The sequence below is a fragment of the Mastigoproctus giganteus genome, chromosome 7 (assembly GCF_048544385.1).
Source record: "Mastigoproctus giganteus isolate SK-2022 chromosome 7, ASM4854438v1, whole genome shotgun sequence".
NCBI lineage: Eukaryota > Metazoa > Arthropoda > Arachnida > Uropygi > Thelyphonidae > Mastigoproctus > Mastigoproctus giganteus.
Window position 1 is genome coordinate 122,787,693 of NC_143581.1, and position 22,054 is coordinate 122,809,746.

Here is a 22,054-nt window from a genome sequence, read left to right on the forward strand (position 1 = left end):
CCTCTCAGGTGATTATTCTGAGCAAGAGGCAGTATCCCATCAGCATTGAGCATGCTCAAACGATTCAAGGCTTTGTACACCTCTTATCAGATCACCTCACCGGTGCCTAGTCTCCAGACACTGTAATTTGCAAAACTTAAGCCTTTCTTCGTAAGAGCAACCCTTCGTTCCGTTCACTAACCTTGTTGCCCTTCTCTGTACTCGTTCCAGCAGCTCTACATCCTTCTTGAAATGAGGCCTACAGACCTGTATACAGTACTCAAGGGAATAATCACCTTCCTATCCCTGCTAGAAAAATTCCTGTATATCATTGATAAGACACCATGAGCTACTCTTGCAGCCCGTCTGCACTGCTCAGAGAACTTCATATCTGCCTGCACAATTACCCCCAGATCCTTTTCATTCTCTACAACTGTCAGTGTAGTACCACAGAGTTTATACGTTGTTCTGGGGTTGCTGTTTACCATATGTAGTACTTTACATTTGTCAATGTTAAACTTCCTTTGCCACCTCTCAGCCCATCTGCCCAACTTTTCCAGATCCTGTTGCAGCAGTATAGTGTCAGTAGCGTCCTTAACAACCCTGCTAACCTTTGTATCGTCTGCAAACTTGGACATTAAGCTTGATATACCATCATCAATATTATTTATAAATACAGAAAACAACAATGGACCCAACACTGAAGCCTGAGGGACTCCACTAATAACATTAGTCCTCAATGAGCAGTGTCCATTAATTACCACTCTTTGTCTTCTGCCACTGAACCATCCCTTTAACCATAGCAACAATTTGCCACCAATGCCACACTGCTCCAATTTGTGCAGCAGTCTTCCATGTGCAACAATATCAAAAGCCTTTCTAAGATCCAAATATATAATATCAAAGTTATTCCCTGCATCCAATTCTTTTGTAACTACATCATAGTATCCAATCAAATTGGTCAGGCAAGACCTTCCCTTAACAAGACTATGCTGTGTCTGAGCTATAACTGAATTCTTGTCAAGATGATCCTGCAGTGCTTCTTTAACCAGTGCTTCCATTAATTTTCTTGGAACAGAAGTTAAACTCACAGGTCTATAATTACTTGTGTCAGCCTTTGATCCTCCTTTGTGAATTGGGGTCACATTTGCACATCTCCAGTCTATGGGTACCTCTCCTGAGTCCAAGGAAGCTCTCATAATTATGGCTAACGGATTGCTTACTTCCTTTGCTGCCTCCTTTAATATAACTGGATTGATCCCATTCACCCCAGGTGCCTTTCTTTTATTTATCTTCAATTTCTCCTCACTTTACTCTCAATTATTACAAGATCATCTAGCTCACTACCAGTGTTTACTTCATCTATGGCATTCTCCTTCCTGAATAACTCCTCATGTGTGAATGTAGACGCAAAATATTGATTTACTTTGTTAGCTACCTGAGCAGGATCACAAACAGTTGAACCATCGATATCAAGTTGACCAATCTGATTCATCCCCTTCCTTCTAGAGTTTACATAAGTAAAGAACTCCTTGCTGTTTTTCTTTGCATCCCTTGCCAAAGATTTCTTGTAATCTGCCTTTGCCTGCCCAACCTCCTTTGTAACTTGGTTACAGATCAACTTATATCGATCATAGGCTTCTGTGTCACATGTTGATTTATATGTATCCCATGCATTTTCTTCTCTGCCATATGCCATATGTCTCATTAGACATCTGACATCCATTTAGGCCTGAACCTTGAACAATATTTCTTAGTTGGTATGTAAAGCCTAGTAGCTTCCAAGATAAGTTCTTTGAATTCTTCCCATTTTGAGTTTGCTGTTGGTAACATCATCAGTTGGTCCCTCTGTATAGAATTTAAATACTGTCTCAGACCATCGTAGTCGCCTTTACGAAAGCAATAACCCTGTAGAGAGCGGGGTTCTATCTCCCAATGTGGTATCCCTGCACAAAAGACGTCTTGCCTCTGGATCTCCCTTAACCTTCCAGTTGACACTTGTAAATGGCTCATCAGGAAGCTTGGTTTTGAGTATTCTCCCTCTTCTTTCTCCTTTCACTTTTTCTTCCTCAACCTTTCTAGTTGGCTCACATGATTGACTTATGGCTCGTCTGACTCTCGCTTTTCCTTTTCAGAGTGTACAGTTTCTAATTAGAATCAGTTGTGCGCACTTGTGTTATAATTTATACTGAACAAATTTTGAATCAGAAAGTGTAGAGATTTTTGATAATTTTTTATATTTTATTTTTATAAAATTTCGGACCCTTACCAAATTCTACATAAAGATTTGGCACTAGCTGAAAAAATTGCCTTACTGGACCAAATAAAAGGCCATCCATCCAATATCAGTCATCGTCGTTTGGCGGAGATAACTGGAGTACCAAAATCTACAATTGCACGCTTGATATGCCAGCAAGGTAAATTGCAAGAATGGACATGCGATGGAAAACAGGGAGCGTCCCAGAAACATAAACATCAAGGTAAGCATCCTGATTCTGGTTCTCCATTGTAACTGGACAAGGAGTGTGCATCTGTGATCTAATGTTGAAGAAAAAGAAGTCAGAGGAGCTAGCTAAGAAGCTGAATCATGATGATTTTAAAGCAACAGATGGTTGGTTGTCTCGATGGAAATGTAGGCATGAGATTAAATTCAAGAAAGCATATGGCAAAATAAATAGTGCTGATGCTGTAAGTGCAGAAGAATGGAAATTCAAGAAACTACCTTCACTTTCTTTCTTCAGAAATTTTTTACAGAATGATATCTACAGTGCTGATGAAACAGGCCTGTTTTATCGTGCCACACCAGATGATTCTTTGTACTACAGTCATGTAACACTGTCGAGTTCAAAGAAAGCAATGGATCACATAGCTGTGTTATGTTGTTCAAACATGTCAGGAACTGATAAAAAGAAGCTGTTGGTTATTGGGAAAAGTGCTAAGCCTCGATGCTTTAAGGGGCTAAGAATGTACAGTTTACCGGTCGAGTACTATGCTAATAAGAATGCATGGATGACTTCGAAAATTTTTAAAGAATGGTTAACCGAGGTAAGATGTGAATTACAGTGGAAATCAAGAAAAGTTCTTGTAATTCTTGACAATTGTGCCACACACCCTAAGTATTCAGAGCATTTGAAAAATATCCAGCTGGAATTTCTGCCTGCTAACACAACATCTTTGGTGCAGGCAATGGATGTGGGAATCATAAAAAATTTGAAGATGTTGTACCACGGAATGTTAGTAAATGATTGAAAAAAATCTGTTTTGTGAGTGCAAAGTTTAATCTTCTTCAGGCAGTACAGTTGGTTGCCAATAGTTGGTGAGAAATAAGCAGTAAGGCAATTCAGAACTGTTTTTCCTCACTGCAGTTTTAAGCTTTCAAGCTTGCAGATGCCAGAAACAGCCAAAAGTGAATAAGAAGCCATTTCAGAACTGCAAAAGTTAAGAACTATGAAGAATTTGAAGGCATCGACAATAATATTGAATTTTACAACAGTAACGAAAATTATGTGACGATGTAATCATTGAAAGCATTCTATCAAAAAACTAAGATGAGGAACAGAAGGCGAGGAAAGTGATGACAGTGACACATCTGAACTTGAACAATAGGAAATTCATTGAAGGTTATGATGATGCTTCATGCAGGAAGGCAACAAAGGTAGTCCATTATCTGCACTAGATATTGCTGATTTTGTTCACTCACAGTCAATCAAAAAGAATCTAGGTAAACTGGATAATTCCTCCGTCAATGACAATTAGGAACTAAAAGTTTAAGGGAAAGTACGTGCACATTCGTTATATAAATTAAATGTTTAAATGTCAAATATTATTCTCAAATTTGATGTGTATTTTGCTTTGATAGGAATAGATAGAAGGACAACATACGCATCCTCAGACAGGTCATTAATGACGTTGATACTGATAATGAGCGAAAATGGAAAGTTCTGCATGAAGAATATTTAAATGTTAAATATTTGGCTCTAATTTCTTCTGAAATTTATTTGAATGAATAATTTGTTGCTCAGTGATATGGTAATTTGTCTTTTTTATATCATTAGTAGAGGCATTTGATGCAAGAAAGCAAGCTTATGCAGCATCAGCCAAAAAAAAAAAAAAAAAAAAACCCACTTCCACTTCACCCCTCTGTTCGTTCAAAATACCTGTCCAGCTGAGCCTTAAACTTATTTAGGCTATCAACCTCCACCACAAAGGATGGAAGTCTGTTCCACCAACCAACCACCCGCTGGCTAAAGGCAAATTTCCGCACGTCTATCCTACATCTGTCTTTCCTCAATTTGAATTTATGCCCTCTCAGGTGATTTTTCTGAGCTAGAGGAAGAATCCCATCAGCATTGAGCATGCTTAAACCATTCAAGGCTTTATACACCTCTATCAGATCACCTCACTAGTGCCTAGTCTCCAAGACACTAATTTGCAAAACTTAAGCCTTTCTTCGTAAGAGCACCCCTTTGTTCCATTCACTAATCTTGTTGCCCTTCTCTGTACTCGTTCCAGCAGCTCTACATCCTTTTTGAAATGAGGCCTCCAGACCTGTATACAGTACTCTAGGTGTGGCCTGACCATCGCCTTATACAATGGAATAATCACCTCCTTATCCCTGCTGGAAAAATTCCTGTATATCATTGACAATACTCCATGAGCTACTCTTGCAGCCCGTCTGCACTGCTCAGAGAACTTCATATCTGCCTGCACAACCACCCCCAAGTCCCTTTCATTCTCTACCACTGTCAGTGTAGTACCACAGAGTTGATACGTTGCTCTGGGGTTGCTGTTTCCCATGTGTAGTACTTTACATTTGTCAATGTTAAACTTCATTTGCCACCTCTCAGCCCATCTGCTCAACCTTTCCAGATCCTGTTGCAGCAGCATAGTGTCAGTAGTGTCCTTGACAACCCTGCCAACCTTTGTATCGTCTGCAAACTTGGACATTAAGCCCGATATACCATCATCAATATCATTTATAAATACAGAAAACAATAATGGACCCAACACTGAGCCCTGAGGGACTCCACTAATAACATCAGTCCACGATGAGCAGTGTCCATTGATTACCACTCTCTGTCTTCTCCCCCTCAACCACCCCTTTATCCATAGCAGCAATTTGCCTCCAATGTCACACTGCTCCAATTTGTGTAGCAGTCTTCCATGTGCAACAGTATCAAAAGCCTTTCTAAGATCCAAGTATATAATATCAAAGTTATTCCCTGCATCCAGTTCTTTTGTGACTGCATCATAGTATCCAATCAAGTTGGTCAGGCAAGACTTCCCCTTAACAAAACCATGCTGTGTCTGAGCTATAACTGAAGTCTTGTCTAAATGATCCTGCAGTGCTTCTTTAACCAGTGCCTCTATTAATTTTCCTGGAACAGAAGTTAAGCTCACAGGTCTATAATTACTTGTGTCAGCCTTTGATCCTCCTTTGTGAATTGGGGTCACATTTGCACATTTCCAGTCTATGGGTACCTCCCCTGAGTCCAAGGAAGCTCTCATAATTATGGCTAAGGGTTTGCTTACTTCCTTTGCTGCCTCCTTTAATATAACTGGATAGATCCCAACCACCCCGGGTGCCTTTCTTGTGTTTATCTTCAACAGTTTCTCCTCCACTTTACTCCCAGTTATTTCAAGATTCTGTAGCTTACTGCTAGAGTTGAATACACCTCTGGCATTCCCCTCGCTGAATAACTCCTCATGTGTGAATGTCGATGCAAAATATTCATTTAGTTTGTTAGCTACCTGAGCAGGATCATCAACACTTGACCCATCAATATCAAGTGGACCAATCTGATTCATCCCCTTCCTTCTAGAGTTTACATAAGTAAAGAACTTTTTGCTGTTTTTCTTTGCATCCCTTGCCAAGGATTTCTCGTAATCTGCCTTCGCCTGCCTAACCTCCTTTGTAACTTGGTTGCATATCAACTTGTATCTATCATAGGCTTCTGTGTCATGTGTTAATTTGTATGTATCCCATGCATTTTTCTTCTCTGCCATATGCCTCATTAGTTCATCTGACATCCATTTTGGCCTAAACCTTGAACAATATTTCTTAGTTGGTATGTAAAGCCTAGTAGCTTCCAAGATAAGTTCTTTGAATGCTTCTCATTTTGAATTTGCTGTTGGTAACATCATCAGTTGGTCCCACTGTATAGAATTTAAATACTGTCTCAGTCCATCGTAGTCGCCTTTACGAAAGCAATAACCCTTCCCTTTACCCCTAATGGTAGTTACCTCTTTGAGTAAATCCCACTTCAGCACACTGTGATCACTGCCACCTAGTGGTTCATTTATCTGCAGATTCTTAATGCATGAAGAATCACTGCTGATAATCAAATCAAGAGTATTACTCCCTCTAGTTGCCTCCCGAACATGCTGATGTAGAAAACAATCATCCAATAAATCCACAAAAGCCCTGCTAGTGTGTGAGTAACCAGCCCCCAAATTCCAGTCAATATCTGGGAAATTAAAATCTCCCATTATAAGACACTGTGATTTACTGGCCCACTCTATTTCCCTGTACAGTTCCTTATTATACTCATCAGAGTCATTAGGCCTATAGCACACTCCTACTCTCAATTTTGATCTCCCAATGTTTATGTCACACCAAACTGGCTCCACACTGCACTGTCCAGCGATGTCGACTGGCTTCACTTCCTTGGTTTTTATGTGTTTCTTAACTAATAGCATGACCCCTCCCCCCTTCCTATCCTGTCTATCCTTTCTGTAGACGTTGTACTCCCCAAATTGCAGTTCTGCATTCCTTATATCTGTGTGACAACACGTCTCTGATATCCCAACAATATCTGCTTTCGATGTTTTGAGCAATACCTCAAATTCATCAAATTTATTTACTAAACTCCTAGCATTGGTGTACACGCAAGTATACCTGCACCTGTTTCTATTCTTAGCTACCCTAACACAACCCATGTGTTTACTTGTACCGCGATGGCTCCCAGCAGTCTCTGAAATACCATGCATCTTGTTTTTCAGGCTTCTGCTCATTCTAATAGAAGCAGTGCAAGAATCTCTTTCACCTCTGCCAGTGGTTACTGTCAATCTATTGGTCTTTGTCTCCCCCCAAGCTAGCAGTTTTCTGACCCACCTAACACTGCCTCGATAGCATCAGCAAATATTCTTACACCCTTTCTATTTAAGTGTATCCCATCCCTGTAGAAGCAATCTCTCCTGTTAACAAGTACAGTACAGTCCATAGCTTTTTAACTATTTACGTGAATCGGGCCAAATTTACATTTACATGAAATTTGGCCCGATTATGCAGGCAGCCGCATAATCGGGCCAGAGTGCACTAGTCCCAACGTGTCCCAAATAACCGGAATCCACTGTAATTGCTTTTATTTATTATAAAACAGTTTAGAAAATTGTAATTCATCCACAAATAGATACTTCTGATTCAGTTGTTCAGCTGTACTGATCAAAACAATTAGTGATCACAGGCACGTGCAAGTGATGTTTAGTAAATATGATAACATAAGTATGCCATCATATACTTGAAGCTAAGTTCTGATCGGAGGTATTCAGAATAACTCCAGAATAAACAGTAATTGTGACTTTATTGGAGCATGAGTTATCAGAAGCAAAGTACAAAAAAGTCTTCCTACAAAATAAGCTTCTAGAAAGTTTTTTGTCACTGTTTTGAATGGCTCATGCATGGACAGTGGCTCCACAGCAGGGGTGGGCAACAGCCGGCCCACGACAATGTTGAATCCGGCCCCTCCGTAAATGCATAAATATAGAAAATCTGTACCTGACTACACTCGCTAAACTCGCCGTAAACGTTCGGCTTAATTCGGTTCAATCAGGAATCTCAGCCAGTACAGCAGTAAGCAGAGTGCAGTCAGGTGATTCTACGCAGCATCAGAGACTATTATTTCCTAATTATTATTGTAGCATCGATCGAACGAAGTTCCTTTGGGTTTGACTTCTTATTGAAAAAAATAATATTGGTGCAAGGTATTTTATAAGTCAGTTTATGCCTTTTCTAATTATTACAATTTTAATTTAATATAATTTATAGCCCATAAAATGAGCCAATTAAATAAAAAAGAAAAATTTATGCTGAATGCCGCATTTTCAATGATAATTGGACATTCAAATATTTAATTGCAAATATAGATGATAAAGCCGTTTGTTTGGTTTGTAACGAAACTATTTCCGTTTTTAAAGAATATAATCTAAAAAGGCATTTTTCAACAAAACATTTCATAAAATATAAGCTATTTTCACCGGAACAAATGAAAATTGAAGCAGAAAATTTAAAATGTGGTTTGTGTAAGCAACAAAATACTTTGAAAATTTTGTCAAATACAGATAGAGCTCTGACAAAAGCTAGTTACATTGTTGCACATAAGGTTGCAAAACAATGTTCTGACGGGGAATTTGTGAAGAAATGTTTGATAGATATTGCTGAATTATTATGCCCGGATAAAAAAACTAACTTTTGAAAAAATTTCTCTGTCACGAAGAACTCTTGTGAGACGAATTGATAATATTTCGAGTAATTTATGCGATCAATTAAAATTAAAATTGGAAGATTGTACTTACCATGCACTGGCTTTAGATGAGTCATGTGACATTACCAATACGAGTCAACTTTTAATCTTTATTCGAGATATAAATCATAGATTTGAAATTACGGAGGAATTACTTTCTGCATATCCTATGAAAGACACGACCACTGGCGAAGATTTTTTTTTGGCTCTTCAAGAAGCTTTGCAAAAACATAATATAAAGTGGGACAAAATTGTCAACATCACAACCGATGGGTGTCCTAGTTTGACAGGAAAAAACATTGAATTATTAAAAAGAATAAGCGACGAAATAAAGCGTATTCCAGGAAAATAATTAATTTTCTTACATTGTATAATTCATCAAGAAACCCTTTGCAAAAGAGTTCTAAAACTGAAGCATGTTATATCGGTCGTAACGAAAGTAGTTAATTTTATTCGTGGAAGAGCTTTAAACCACCGGCAATTCATAACATTTTTGAAAGAAATTGAATGTGATTTTACTGATATTCTTTACCGTACAGACATAAGATGGCTTAGTCTTGCAAAAGTGTTAAAACGATTTCATGATTTGTTGGATGAAATTGTAAACTTCTTAAATGCTAAGGACAAGCTGAATGAATTTTGTGAATTAAGATGAACAATGGCTGAACGACTTTTTCTTCTCCGTTGATTTGTTTTCGCATCAAAATGAATTAAATTTATTATTACAAGGGAAAGGACTATTTATTTTTGATATGTATACAAATGTCACATCGTTTACGAGAAAACTCAAGTTATTTTCGCAACAATTCCAAAATAAACAGTTAACTCGCTTTCCAATATTACAAAAAAGAGAAAAAAACTTGAAATGTGCTGATTTTAAGAAATACGAGGCTATAATAAGTGACTTATTTAATGAATTTACAAGAAGATTTGATGATTTTCAGAAAATTTCTAAAGATCTATCTTTAGTAAGCCTACCATTTAATTTTAATGTCAATGATGCACCACCTTGTATCCAGTTGGAACTGATAAATTTACAATCAAATTTAATATTAAAGAATCAATTTGCTGAAAAAACAATAATGGACTTTTATGCCTCGTTAAATCCAGAAATGTTTAAAAATATTCTGGATAATGCACAGAAATATTTGGCATTCTTTGGATCGACATACCTATGCGAAACTACATTTTCTTTAATGAAAAATACAAAGAGCAAAATTAGATCAAGAATAATGGATGAAAATTTAGGAGCAGTTCTACGAATAGCCAGTAGTGAATTGAATCCCAATTTTGATGAAATCATAAATCAGGAACATTCCAAATGTAATCCCTCACATTAAGGTTTTTGTTTTCTGCATTTACTTTGTTATCATAACAATAAAAATGTTTATTCCAAATTGTAGTTCTTATTTGTACCTATCTATAATCGACTCCTATTTAAATATTGTATTTACATTTTTTTAAAATACATTAATAATTTGGTAATTCAAGTAATATAACATTTTTTAGGTTCTGATTTTTTTGTTAAATCGTTCAATCTATTCCGGCCTGTGTCATGATACAAAAATTTCATTCGGCTCACTGACGAAAAAAGTTGCCCACCCCTGCTCTACAGTGTCCAGCAACTGCCAGACATGTTTCACACCTCTGATGCATCAATAAAATCAAGATGTTGAGTTGTTGCTGAATCAGTTGCCACTGTTGTGCAAGTGCAGTTCCCGAAGAGAGCTGAAAACAGTGAATAGTAGTGGAATAATTGGCAAACCAGCAGAAGCTGCAGCAGAGTTAAAAATATTTTGTAATCACCACTCCTATTGAAACCACATTAGTGCAAGGGGGAATAATGAAGTCAAGTCACTTATTTTACAAACCCATTGTGAAATAAGTGATGGCAGTGATAACAGTAGTGCCTTTGAGAAAAGCTATTGAAGCTAAGAGATTGTAAAGCCACAGGGGCAAATGGGGAATATCCAGTTACACTGAGAAGGGCAGCAAGTTGAGTGTATCCAACCATTAGTAATGTTAATGGGAACATTATTATATTGAGGGATTATTTCCTTGACAAGGATCCTGTATTGTCCTGTCCAATATTTAGGATATCATTCTTGACAAGGTTGATATGCTGAATGTGTCCTAGCATGTCTTTGTGAAGGGAAGATCTTGCTTTATCAATCTGACAAATTGTTTGTTGATGTTGTAAAGCAGCTGGATGCAGGAAACAATGTGACATTATATATCTGAATTTCAGTAAGGCTTTTGATACAGTTCCTAATGAGAAATTATTGTATTGGTTAGAGGTCAGGATTACTGGGAAGATCCATCAGTAGTTTAGAGGATGGTTGAAGGACAGGAGACAAAAGAGGGTAATTGTATCTCATATTGTGACTATCTTCATAAGTTACCAAGTGTTGCACTAACTCGAATAAGTACGAATGCTTCACCAATGGAGAAGACTATTTTTACTCATTCTCAGTGGTGGTGTCTGCTGAAAAGCACCATTGAGCACCAAAGACACTAAAAAGCATCATTGACCACCAGATTAAAAAGCTATTTAATCTGGTGGTCAATGATGCTTTTTAGTGTCACTATTCATGTTGAATAAACAGCTTCAAGTGATTGTGGAATTTGTTATGGTTTTATTATGGTATAAACAGTGCTTTTTTTTGTGACAGTACGCAGTGGTATGGTGTACCGGCACCTTTATTAACAGTGACGTGTGACATTTGGATGCAGTGCACTTTGAAATTTGTAATATTCCATAAATTTTTTTCACATGTTTATCTACTATTCAATTAAGCTTAAAATTATTTAACTAAATTTACATTTTTCACTGTCTATTGTTAATATATTTTCTACATAAAACTGTATGACCATTTTCATAATTCTAAATTACTCAGCCGGACCTCTGTTTAATTATTTTGACTTCCTCTTGGAAGTTACATTTAAAGTAGTTTCCATTGAGCAAGAAAATTTTCATATAGCGAATGGATTAGGCGGGAATTAACTCGGTACACACGGTTCGCATTTCTGGCCTTCAGGCAATTAGTGCTGCTGCGCAAATTAAGAGAGCTGAAGGGATTACCATTCTACAACTTAGTGGAACCTGGTAAAAACTATCCGACCACCCGTCCCACATATGGAGAAGTCGCGCTGGTCTGCAGTGAGCTGATCAAGGTGTATTCCCAATGGGCCCTGGCCCACCTTCTACTGCAGTGGTGTTGAATCTTTTCCTGTACAGGGGCCATATTCAAAAAAATTCAAAGTTAGATTTCTTTAATGTGTTACATTTTTTATATCTTGTTGCATGTAAAAGTAAAATTGAAAATATTCGAAAATTTTATTAAGTACATTTACACAATTACACAATTACATTTACTGAACAAAACATTTAATGAGATTTTTTTTGATAATTAACAAATTTTAAAATGCTGTTTTAGTTCACTTTCCAGGTGGGCCGTAGGTTGGACACCTTCGTGAATCAACCGTGAGCACCACGTTTGAGAATTAGAAAAGTGATTTTCTTTTATCCCGACAAATAATCATCTATTTCGCAGAAGTGCGTTATCCACATTTTTCCGTAAATTTTCCCTATCTGCTTACATGATCACAGTACCTGAATATCCGAATGACACTGACATTTTCAAAAAAAAAAAAAAATTAAATTTAAGAACTAGTGACAATACCGATGACGAGAGAAGGAAAACGAGGACAACGAAGGTATTAAACCTTCTAAGCACAAATTGTTGGCATTTGGTGAAAGTGAAGTTAGAAAATTGTCAATTAGGTTACAGTTAAATGCAATTCGTGGATTTCAGGGGTACCTAGTTGAAAAGATGGTTTCGGAAGAATTAAAGCATTTGATGGACGCTGTGAGTACGATACCAATTTCATTGATTAAATGTGAACAAGGATTTTCACAAATGAAAGTGATCACCAGTCCAACCAGAGCTTCGTTGATGACAAAAAGAGTTTCTTCACTACTGTTTCTTAAAATTGTATGCCCACCGCTGACCCGCTTCAATCCAGCAAAATATGTCGATTCGTGGCTGCTTCGGAAATGTCATTCAGCAACCGACACATGCAAAGAGGAAGAAAAGAAGTCAGCATAGGGTGTTGGATGAAAACTTAATAAAAATTTGGAATATTCTACAAAAACTTTATTATAAAATTATTTTTACTTATTATTTTTAGGGGCCGTAGTCTAACGAAGGACCCTTAAAATGTCACTCGGTTGTCTGTCTGTCCATCTGTCACAGCATTGTATCTCTGGAACCACTCAACCTATTGACTAGAAATTTTGCATGGGTTTGCACATCAAGTGGGCCAACATAACACCATATTGATCATTTTTGATAAAAATTTGTCTGAGAAATGGAGGGGGGTTAAAATGTTGGGGGGTAAAATTTTGTCGACAACCTACAGCTACACCGTTGGAAAGAGCTCAACAAGTATGTTTAAAATATAATTTTAAAATTAAAAATGGCGGCACCAGGCAGGAAAATGTAATTTTCGTGTCCCCTCTATTTCCATCACTAATGGAGCTAAAAATTTAAAAATCACAATAGTTATGTGTTATTCGATGCTTATCAAGGGAAAACTACTCCGATTGAAATCTATCATTTATAATTAAATGATAAATTATATGTGTGTTAAAATTAAAAAAAACAATTTTTTATTGCACTTCAATAGTGCGCTTCTTTGTGCTAAAAAACTCTCCTTTTTGTAACAAAAAGGTTGCTAAATAGTTAATAATTCTGTAAAGGTCATTTAGAAATTTTGTGTGGGGTTGCACATCAAGCGGGCCAACATAACACCATATTGATCATTGTTGATAAAAATTTGTCTGAGAAATGGAGGGGGGGGTAAAAATGTTGTCGAAAACCTATAGCTACACTTGGAAAGAGCTCAACGAGTACGTTTAAAATATAATTTTAAAATTAAAAATGGCGACGCCAGGCAGGAAAATTTTCGTGTCCCCCTCTCTATTTCCGTCGCTAATGTAGCTAAAAATTTAAAAATCACATTAACTATGCGTTATTCGATGCTTATCAAGTGAAAACTACTCCGATTGAAATCTATCATTTATAACTAAATGATAAATTATAAAATATATATGTGTTAAAATTAAAAAACCAATTTTTTTATTGCACTTCGATAGCACGCTTCTTTGTACTAAGTAACTCTCCTTTTGGTGACAAAAAGGTTGCTAAATAGTTAGTTAATAATTCTGTAAAGGTCATTTATAAATTTTGCAACGAGAAGTATTTTTTTAACAATTTTCAAAGCTGGAGTTGTCCCGGAAAGGAGGTACTCAGAGAGCCAGTGTTGAGGCGGTGGTGGTGGTGGAGAGGCGCCTGCGCGGAGTCTTGCACGGCCCTCACCTGCCAGTTGCTTCTCCTCCAAGACTTTAATCGCTTCTCCCACCCTTGGCATTCACAACAACTGGAAAGACTCAAATAGACAAAGTTTTCGTTATTTCCTAAGTTTTACGCCAAGCCGGGGTACTAGAAACTTTTTTCAGTTACCATAAAGCTCTCTATTTGAGAAACTACACTAACAACCATTCGTGTCATCCTTAGTGACCGGCACTCAGTGACCGTTTTACTTATTTTTCTATATATACTTGAATAATTAATTTATACTTAATAAACTGTGTTAATATACTAAATTTGTTGTTCTTATTCCAAAAGCATTACTAGAAAGAAACAATTCCATTACTAGAAAGGCAGCATCATGGTGAAGATACTGCAGATTCAGAGAGAAAAAGAAAAAGCAATATCGATAAACAGAGGCGGACTGGGTCAAAAATTCTTACCCGGGAAAATTTATAGTGGCCTCATACTACGGTTTATGGCCAAAATCACACCGGCCTCCGGCCCACCGGGGTTTCCCCGGTAAAGCTTATGGCCAGTCTGCCTCTGTCGAAAGAGAAAAAATATGAAATTGTGAAACGCTTTGAGCGAAATGAAAGACCATGTGATATTGCACGTGCTACAGACCTAAATGAGGCAACGCCGAGAATTAGAAAGAATGCAGAGAAAATAAAAACAACTTTCATAGCAGGAACAACTCAAAGTGTAATTAAAATCCATTAGATTAAGACAAAGAATTGGAAGAGATGGAACGCCTGTCATCTGTTTGGATAGAAAATCAAACAAAAAACAAGTTTGCTTACGATAGAAATAAAAGCATTAGCAATATTTTATTACGTAATAGTCGTAATAAGATACATAAATATTTAAATAATCATAAAAAAATACATAAGTATTTTATTACGATTATTTATTGTATTTGGTAATGTTTTGGTTACAAATGTGTGTTCAATCTTGGGTGGTCAGCACCTAAACCCATTTTTCCCATAGGGCCTGTTGTTTATATTGCACGATTTTGCATTGCACGAGGATTTCTAGGAACACAACTATCGTGCTATACAAGGACTGACTGTATTTGGTTGGCATATGATACATCCAAATTTCAAAATCTCAGTAGAAGATTTCAAGCAAAATAATAATAAAACATTTTATTCAGTTTTTTTACTGAGGTATAAATATGTTTTAAATAATAGCGATGTGACCTATTACATCTGGTCACTCCAGATGTTTGTCTAGTTCAGCCTTAAATTTATTGAAGCTATCAACTTCCACAACAGCAGATGGAAGTCTGTTCCAGCAATCAACTACCTGCTGGCTAAAGGCAAACTTCTGCACATCTGTTCTACAACTGTCTTTCCTCAACTTGAATCTCAGCAAGTGGAAGTATCCCATCAGCATTGAGCCTGCTCAAACCATTCAAGGCCTTTTACACCTCAATCAGATCACCTCGCAGGTGCCTAGTCTCCAATGCTGCAACACAGAATTTAAGCCCCTCCTGGTAAGAGAACCCCTTTGTTTCTCTCACCAGTCTTGTTGCCTCTCTCTGTACTCGTTCTAGCAACTCTGCATCCTTCCTAAAATGAGGCTTCCAGACCTGTATGCAGTATTCAAGGTGTGGCCTGGCCATTGCCTTATATGAACATATAATCACCTCCTTGTCTCTGCTAGCAAAATTCCTATATATCATTGACAAAACTCCATGACCTGCTCTGGCAACCCATCTGCACTACTTAGAAAACTTCATATCCGACTGCACAATTACCCCCAAGTCTTTTTCATTCTCCATCTGCCAGAGTGTAATACCATACAGTTGGTACGTTTCTCTTGGGTTACTGCTACCCATATTCAGTACATTGCATTTGTCAATATTAAACTTCAGTTGCCACTTCTCAGCTTGTCTACCTAACTTTTCTAGATCTTGTTGCAGTAGCATACTTTCTTTACTATCATTAACAACCCTGCCAACCTTTATGTCATCTGCAAACTTGGACATTAAGCCTGAAACATTCACTTTTGAACTGTCTGCATTTTGATTTGCCCATGTTTTGTATCTATCAACAATTTGATTTGCTCCCATTAAAGTCCTGTTAATATGCTAATGGCTTATCTTCTAGATACTTTGTGAAGACTTCATAGATCATTTGTGGAGAAAAGTTCAGAGTCCTAGTACTGCATATATAATTAGGCAGACTGCTGTTTGTTATATTGGAAGCTTGATTGCCAGAGCTAAATATGTTCCTGTCAGGTAAGTTATATACCAGAACTATACTGACTAACTTGATAACCTTTTTGTTTGTTTTAAATTAAGATGTTCATTATTTCTTTTCTATTGAACCCACATTTCAAGAACACTTCAACTAAACTCTTGCTCAATGTTTCAAAATCATGGTGTGTGGGGGGGGGAGAGGAACTACTTGATTTTAAACTTCTTAGTCCATAGTGAATTAAGTGAAATAAATAAAATAACTGGCCAGCATTTTACCTCCACCAATATATCAGCTGTTTGTAGAGTTTTTATGTGCATATTTTCGAAAATTCTTAAAATTTCATGTCACACCACACTTCTACATATACAAAGTTTTGTATTTACCCATAATACATATCTTACTACATTTTGGAGAAGCAGGTATAAATAATATAATAACATTAATATAAAATAATATAATATATGGCACTGTTGTGCAAATAATGCTTACATGTGCTCATAAATGACAGTAATGTTGGGGAGGGGTTAACAAATTCATCCTTATCTGTCTGCCTCACATCTCTCTCACTTCAGTGACAGAAAAACAGTTGTAGTGTGAGTACCTGTATAGTTTGTCTACATGGAACTGCATATTGTTTATTTCTTCTGTCTTTTGTTAGCATTATCTTGCTAAATTGTTTATGTAGAAGCTGCATGTGCAGTTGGTTTACAACAAAAACTCAGAGGAAGAAAATCTGCAGTATTACTAAACATGCATATTCTTTATACTTTGGTTGTAAAATTGGTGATTAGGACAAAACTTGGACTCCACATATGCTTTTAATCTGAAGCTGTGGCTAACTGGGAAAATTAAGTTATTCCTTTTACTGTTCCTATGGTGTGATAAGGACCACACAATCACATTAATAGTTGCTGCTTATGAATGACAAAAAAATCCAGAATGTCCATGAAAAGCTAGCACGGCATCAAATATCCTAACACATGATCTACAATGAGGCCTGTTCCACATAATGAAGACCTGCAGATACCAGATCTCCCAAAATCATGGGAAAAGGATGCAGCAATGAATAGTAAATAGCAATAATATGTAATAATAGTAAATAGCAATAATATGTAATAATAGTAAATAGCAATAATAAAATTGTCTTGTTGGTTACTCACAGCCCACTGTGGTTAAGGTGTACGAAGAATGGTGTCAAGCAAGTCAAACCACCTCCCTCTGTCATAACTGTAAAGAAGTATGCAAACTAGATGTTCATGGTAAGTGCAGTCTCAATAGCATATCACTGTATGACAGTTGACATCGCAATACAATATGGGGAATGCAAGAACAATATTCCAGATGATGATGTGCCACACGCTCACACATATGGGGTTCCACAGCAGACAACCCAAAAGACACTCTCTCCTATCATCAGTAAATGCCGTTGTGGCAGCAACATGTTGGTTGGACACTGGAGGACTGGAAATGAGTATGCTGGTCAGATGAGTCCAAATACCCAGTGCAGCATGCCGACAGATGCTGGTGTGTGTGTGTGTGTGTGTGGTACAAGCAACATGAGTCCATGGACCCATTATGCATTGTATCCACTATCCAGGTGGTGGTTGCTTAATATGGTGTACGTTTTGCTGGCAAGAACTAAGACCCCTGGTGCCAATGGACCAATTTCACTCATGAAGTCTAGCAGCAGCTCTTAGGAGACCACGTTGCACCCTGCCATTTTTTTCCCCAGACAAAAACAGGACCTTCCAAGATGATAATGCACCATGTCATCAGGCCCACACATGATCACAAATGATTTGAGGAACACAGTGATGATATCATCCATCTTGATTAGCCTCCAAATTCTCCTAATCTCAGTCCAATTGAACCTGGGGATGTTTTGGAACATGAAGTGAGGCGCACCCATCAACTATTCTGACACTGTGAAAAGCCTTGAAGGCAGCATGACTGCAGATCCCTATGAACAACTTTAGGCATCTAGTGGAGTCAATGCCTAGGCAAATAGTGGCTGGTATTAGGTAGATAGTTAGTTATAATTCAGCGACAGTGGCAGACAAAAAAACTGCATCACTTGTGTTGCAAATAATGTGTTTTATGCTGCATTGTGGGTTGCAGAATTGTTTGAAATGCATTTGTTAGATGGGATATATATCTCTGTGAATGAAATCCAATAAAAAGACTCCAACTGGTATAATAATTGCCACAAATATCTTCCCAAAGGGTAAAATGTGTAATTAATGGAAATATGAGAAACCATGCAAATGGCAGTCGTGACAACCAAACATACATTTTATTGCATTTACATACAAACTGAAATGATAAGTTAACATAATAGTATTATGTACTGTAAATCAGCAAAATAAGTCCTCAATATTTTGTTGTTCCTCATTGAGCTGCAATTACAGCCTTGCAACAATCTGGCATAGAGTTAATCAACTTCTGGATATACGGTTGCCCAATTTCGTGGTACCACACCCTTACAATGCTCTCCTGCAGCTGAATCGTACTTGTTGGCTTCTTCTGAGCAATTTTAGATGACATTATGTACAGCAATTTTCAATAGGGTTCAAATCTGCACTGTTGCCAGGCCAGTCCAACACTGTAATGCCAGCATTTCTGAGGTATGATTGCACCTTAAGGAAGAAAATGAGGGAAAACATTGGTGTAGGTATATTTTAAGCCTTGTGAGACAAGAAGGCAAACTCATCATTAAATCTAAATAGCATAAAACTTAACAATTTTGCTGCGTGGCAAGGTGCTGAGTCTTGTTAAGAAATGCAGTTTTGGACGTCTGTGTGGTGATCCCTAATAACGGGTTTCAGGCACTCCTCCAAGATATCAGTGTAGGTTTTTGCATTCACCGTTCTGTTAATAAACTTAATTTGCCCCATCCCTTTGATTGTTATGCATCCCTAGACCATCTGACCGGCAGGGAACTTTACAGAACGTTATGCAATCAGGATGGTATGCCTCCAATTTTCGTCTTCTGACATATTTCTTCCCATCCAAGCAATGCAGGTTGAATTTCGATTCATCGGAAAAGATGACGGTGTCCCATTGCTCTTTTGTCCATGAAACATGCGTTTTAGTCCAAGCAAGTCGCTTCTTCCTCATTAACAAAGTTGGGTCAACAAAGGCCAATAGGCATGCAGACCACATTCCAAAAGCCGTCTTTGGTTAGTTCGTGTACTTGTTTCCCCACCAGAGGCCATCTCAAAGTTCAGTTTTAGATCAGGAGCACTAGCATGGTGATTACGAAGGCATAGAAGTTTCAAATATCGATCTTGGGAAGGCGTAGTCACTCTCTTATGGCCTGATCCAGGTCTTCGCTTCACATCACCGGTTTCACGCTTTAATTTCAGCACCCGGGATTATGTTGACTGGTGACAGCCTATTTTATCAGCGATAGCACGCATAGTGTCAAATGAACATATGGATCCATGCTTACACCTCCACAAAACAGGATACTAATGACCATATACCTTTCCAACACTATTTATAGAAACTGCTGATGCAACACCTTGCAGTTACTGTCTAATGCAATAAAGTGTAATGTGATGCAATACCTTTGCTTTGCAAGAAACAAAATTACTGTAATCAAACAATACATTATACGTTTCACTACAAATGTTGCTTTTTTTTAAGGTGATGCAGTTTTTTTGTCTGCCACTATATATATATATACACCTAAACCTCTTTTTATGTGAATTTTTTTTACGTGATTTTTATTCACTTTTACGCGACCAACCTAAAGTCTAAGTTAGGAAAAAATCCGTAATTCAAGAAAGTTCTCAGAATTTTGTAGAATTGCATTCTCGTTTCAATTAAGAAAATTCTAAATTCCCCGAATTACATAACTGACTGCGCATAAACAAAAAAAACACAGTAGTCGTTTGCAGTTTGAATTTGGTTTCTCGTATCAACTTAGAAAATTGTTACGAATTTCATTTATTGGGAATTCCCCGAATTACATAACTGACTGCGCATAAAAAAGCAGTTCTTAGCAGTTTGAATTTGGTGTTTGAGTAGACAACATAGTTACCACATTTTTTGAATTTGCATTTTTTAAGTGAAATCAAAATAAAAATCGCGTTATAAAATTAATAATTTTGCCAAGAAATAATAAATGGTAAGCTACATTGTATGTAATTTTAAACTTTCATTTCATTATCTTAAGATTTTAATCCAGCCCTCACATGATGTTGCTGATAACCAAAAAAATAAGGAAAGCCATTTCCTTGGATATAAAAATTCAAATTTTAGATAGTCTTCAAACTGGGGAAGGTGCGTCAGCTGTGAGTAAGCATTTTGAAGTCCATGAATCAACTATCAGATCTATAAAGAAAAATGAAGAGGCTATTAGAAAAGCGGTATGTTCTGGTACAAAATCGAGTGCGAACTTATCATCATACACAAGAGATGTTGTTCTAGAAAAGGCCGAAAAAGCTTTAGTGATGTGGATAGAAGATAATGTACAAAGAAGAATGCCAGTTGACGGAAATTCCATCAAGCAATCAGCATTGAGATTTTATGAACAGATTAAAAAACTGCAGCCAGATACTTCATCTCAGTTGAGGAAAAAGTATGAATTTCATGCAAACAATGGTTGGCTGGCTAAGTTTATTAAAAGACATGCTCTTCATAATATAAAAATTAAAGGTGAAACGGCTTCTGCTGATGAAGCAGCTGCTAAAGCATTTCCACAAAAGCTTGCCAAAATAATTGAAGATGGAGGTTACACTTGTGATCAAGTTTGGAATATGGATGAAACTGGCCTTTTCTGGAAAAAAATGCCAAACAGAACTTGCGTATCAAAAATGCAAAAAAACTGTTGGTGGGTTCAAAGCAGCAAAGGATCACATAACACTCCTATTTTGTTTGAACGCTTTAGGAGATCGGATGTTAAAACCACTGCTCATAAATCGATCATTAAGACCATGGTCAATGAAAGGTGTAGATTTTCAAAAATTGCCAGTTCATTGGATGGTGATGAGTATATGATGAGAGCCTTGTCAATCAATTCGGCCCTGGAAAGATTGTGCAAGGCTCAAGGGGTAGAATTTTTTTCAGCCTGGACTGTACTTGTTAACAGGAGAGATTGCTTCTACAGGGATGGGATACACTTAAATAGAAAGGGTGCAAGAATATTTGCTGATGCTATCGAGGCAGTGTTAGGTGGGTCGGAAAACTGCTAGCTTGGGGGGAGACAAAGACCAATAGATTGACAGTAGCCACTGGCAGAGGTGAAAGAGATTCTTGCACTGCTTCTATTAGAATGAGCAGAAGCCTGAAAAACAAGATGCATGGTATTTCAGAGACTGCTGGGAGCCATCATGGTACAAGTAAACACATGGCTTGTGTTAGGGTAGCTAAGAATAGAAACAGGTGCAGGTATACTTGCGTGTACACCAGTGCTAGGAGTTTAGTAAATAAATTTGATGAATTTGAGGTATTGCTCAAAACATCAAAGGCAGATATTGTTGGGATATCAGAGACGTGGTGTCACACAGATATAAGGGATGCAGAACTGCAATTTGGGGAGTACAACGTCTACAGAAAGGATAGACAGGATAGGAAGGGGGGGAGGGGTTATGCTATTAGTTAAGAAACATAAAAACCAAGGAAGTGAAGCCAGTCGACATCGCTGGACAGTGCAGTGTTGAGTCAGTTTGGTGTGACATAAGCATTGGGAGATCAAAATTGAGAGTAGGAGTGTGCTATAGGCCTAATGACTCTGATGAGTATAATAAGGAACTGTACAGGGAAATAGAGTGGGCCAGTAAATCAGAGAGTGTTATAATGGGAGATTTTAATTTCCCAGATATTGACTGGAATTTGGGGGCTGGTTACTCACACACTAGCAGGGCTTTTGTGGATTTATTGGATGATTGTTTTCTACATCAGCATGTTCGGGAGGCAACTAGAGGGAGTAATACTCTTGATTTGATTATCAGCAGTGATTCTTCATGCA

The 22,054-nt window shown here is 37.4% G+C and overlaps 1 protein-coding gene across 4 annotated transcripts in view; it reads left to right on the top strand.

Moving 5' to 3' along the window:
- Tif-IA (RNA polymerase I-specific transcription initiation factor RRN3 homolog Tif-IA) overlaps nt 1-22,054 on the top strand; it is a 282,972-nt gene that overhangs the window by 170,015 nt on the left and 90,903 nt on the right. For all 4 annotated transcript variants that reach the window (XM_090377082.1, XM_090377081.1, XM_090377084.1 and 1 more), the window contains one exon: nt 15,988-16,118. In XM_090377082.1, the coding sequence (XP_090233208.1) occupies nt 15,988-16,118 (131 nt within the window). The remainder of the gene's footprint in view (nt 1-15,987; nt 16,119-22,054) is intronic.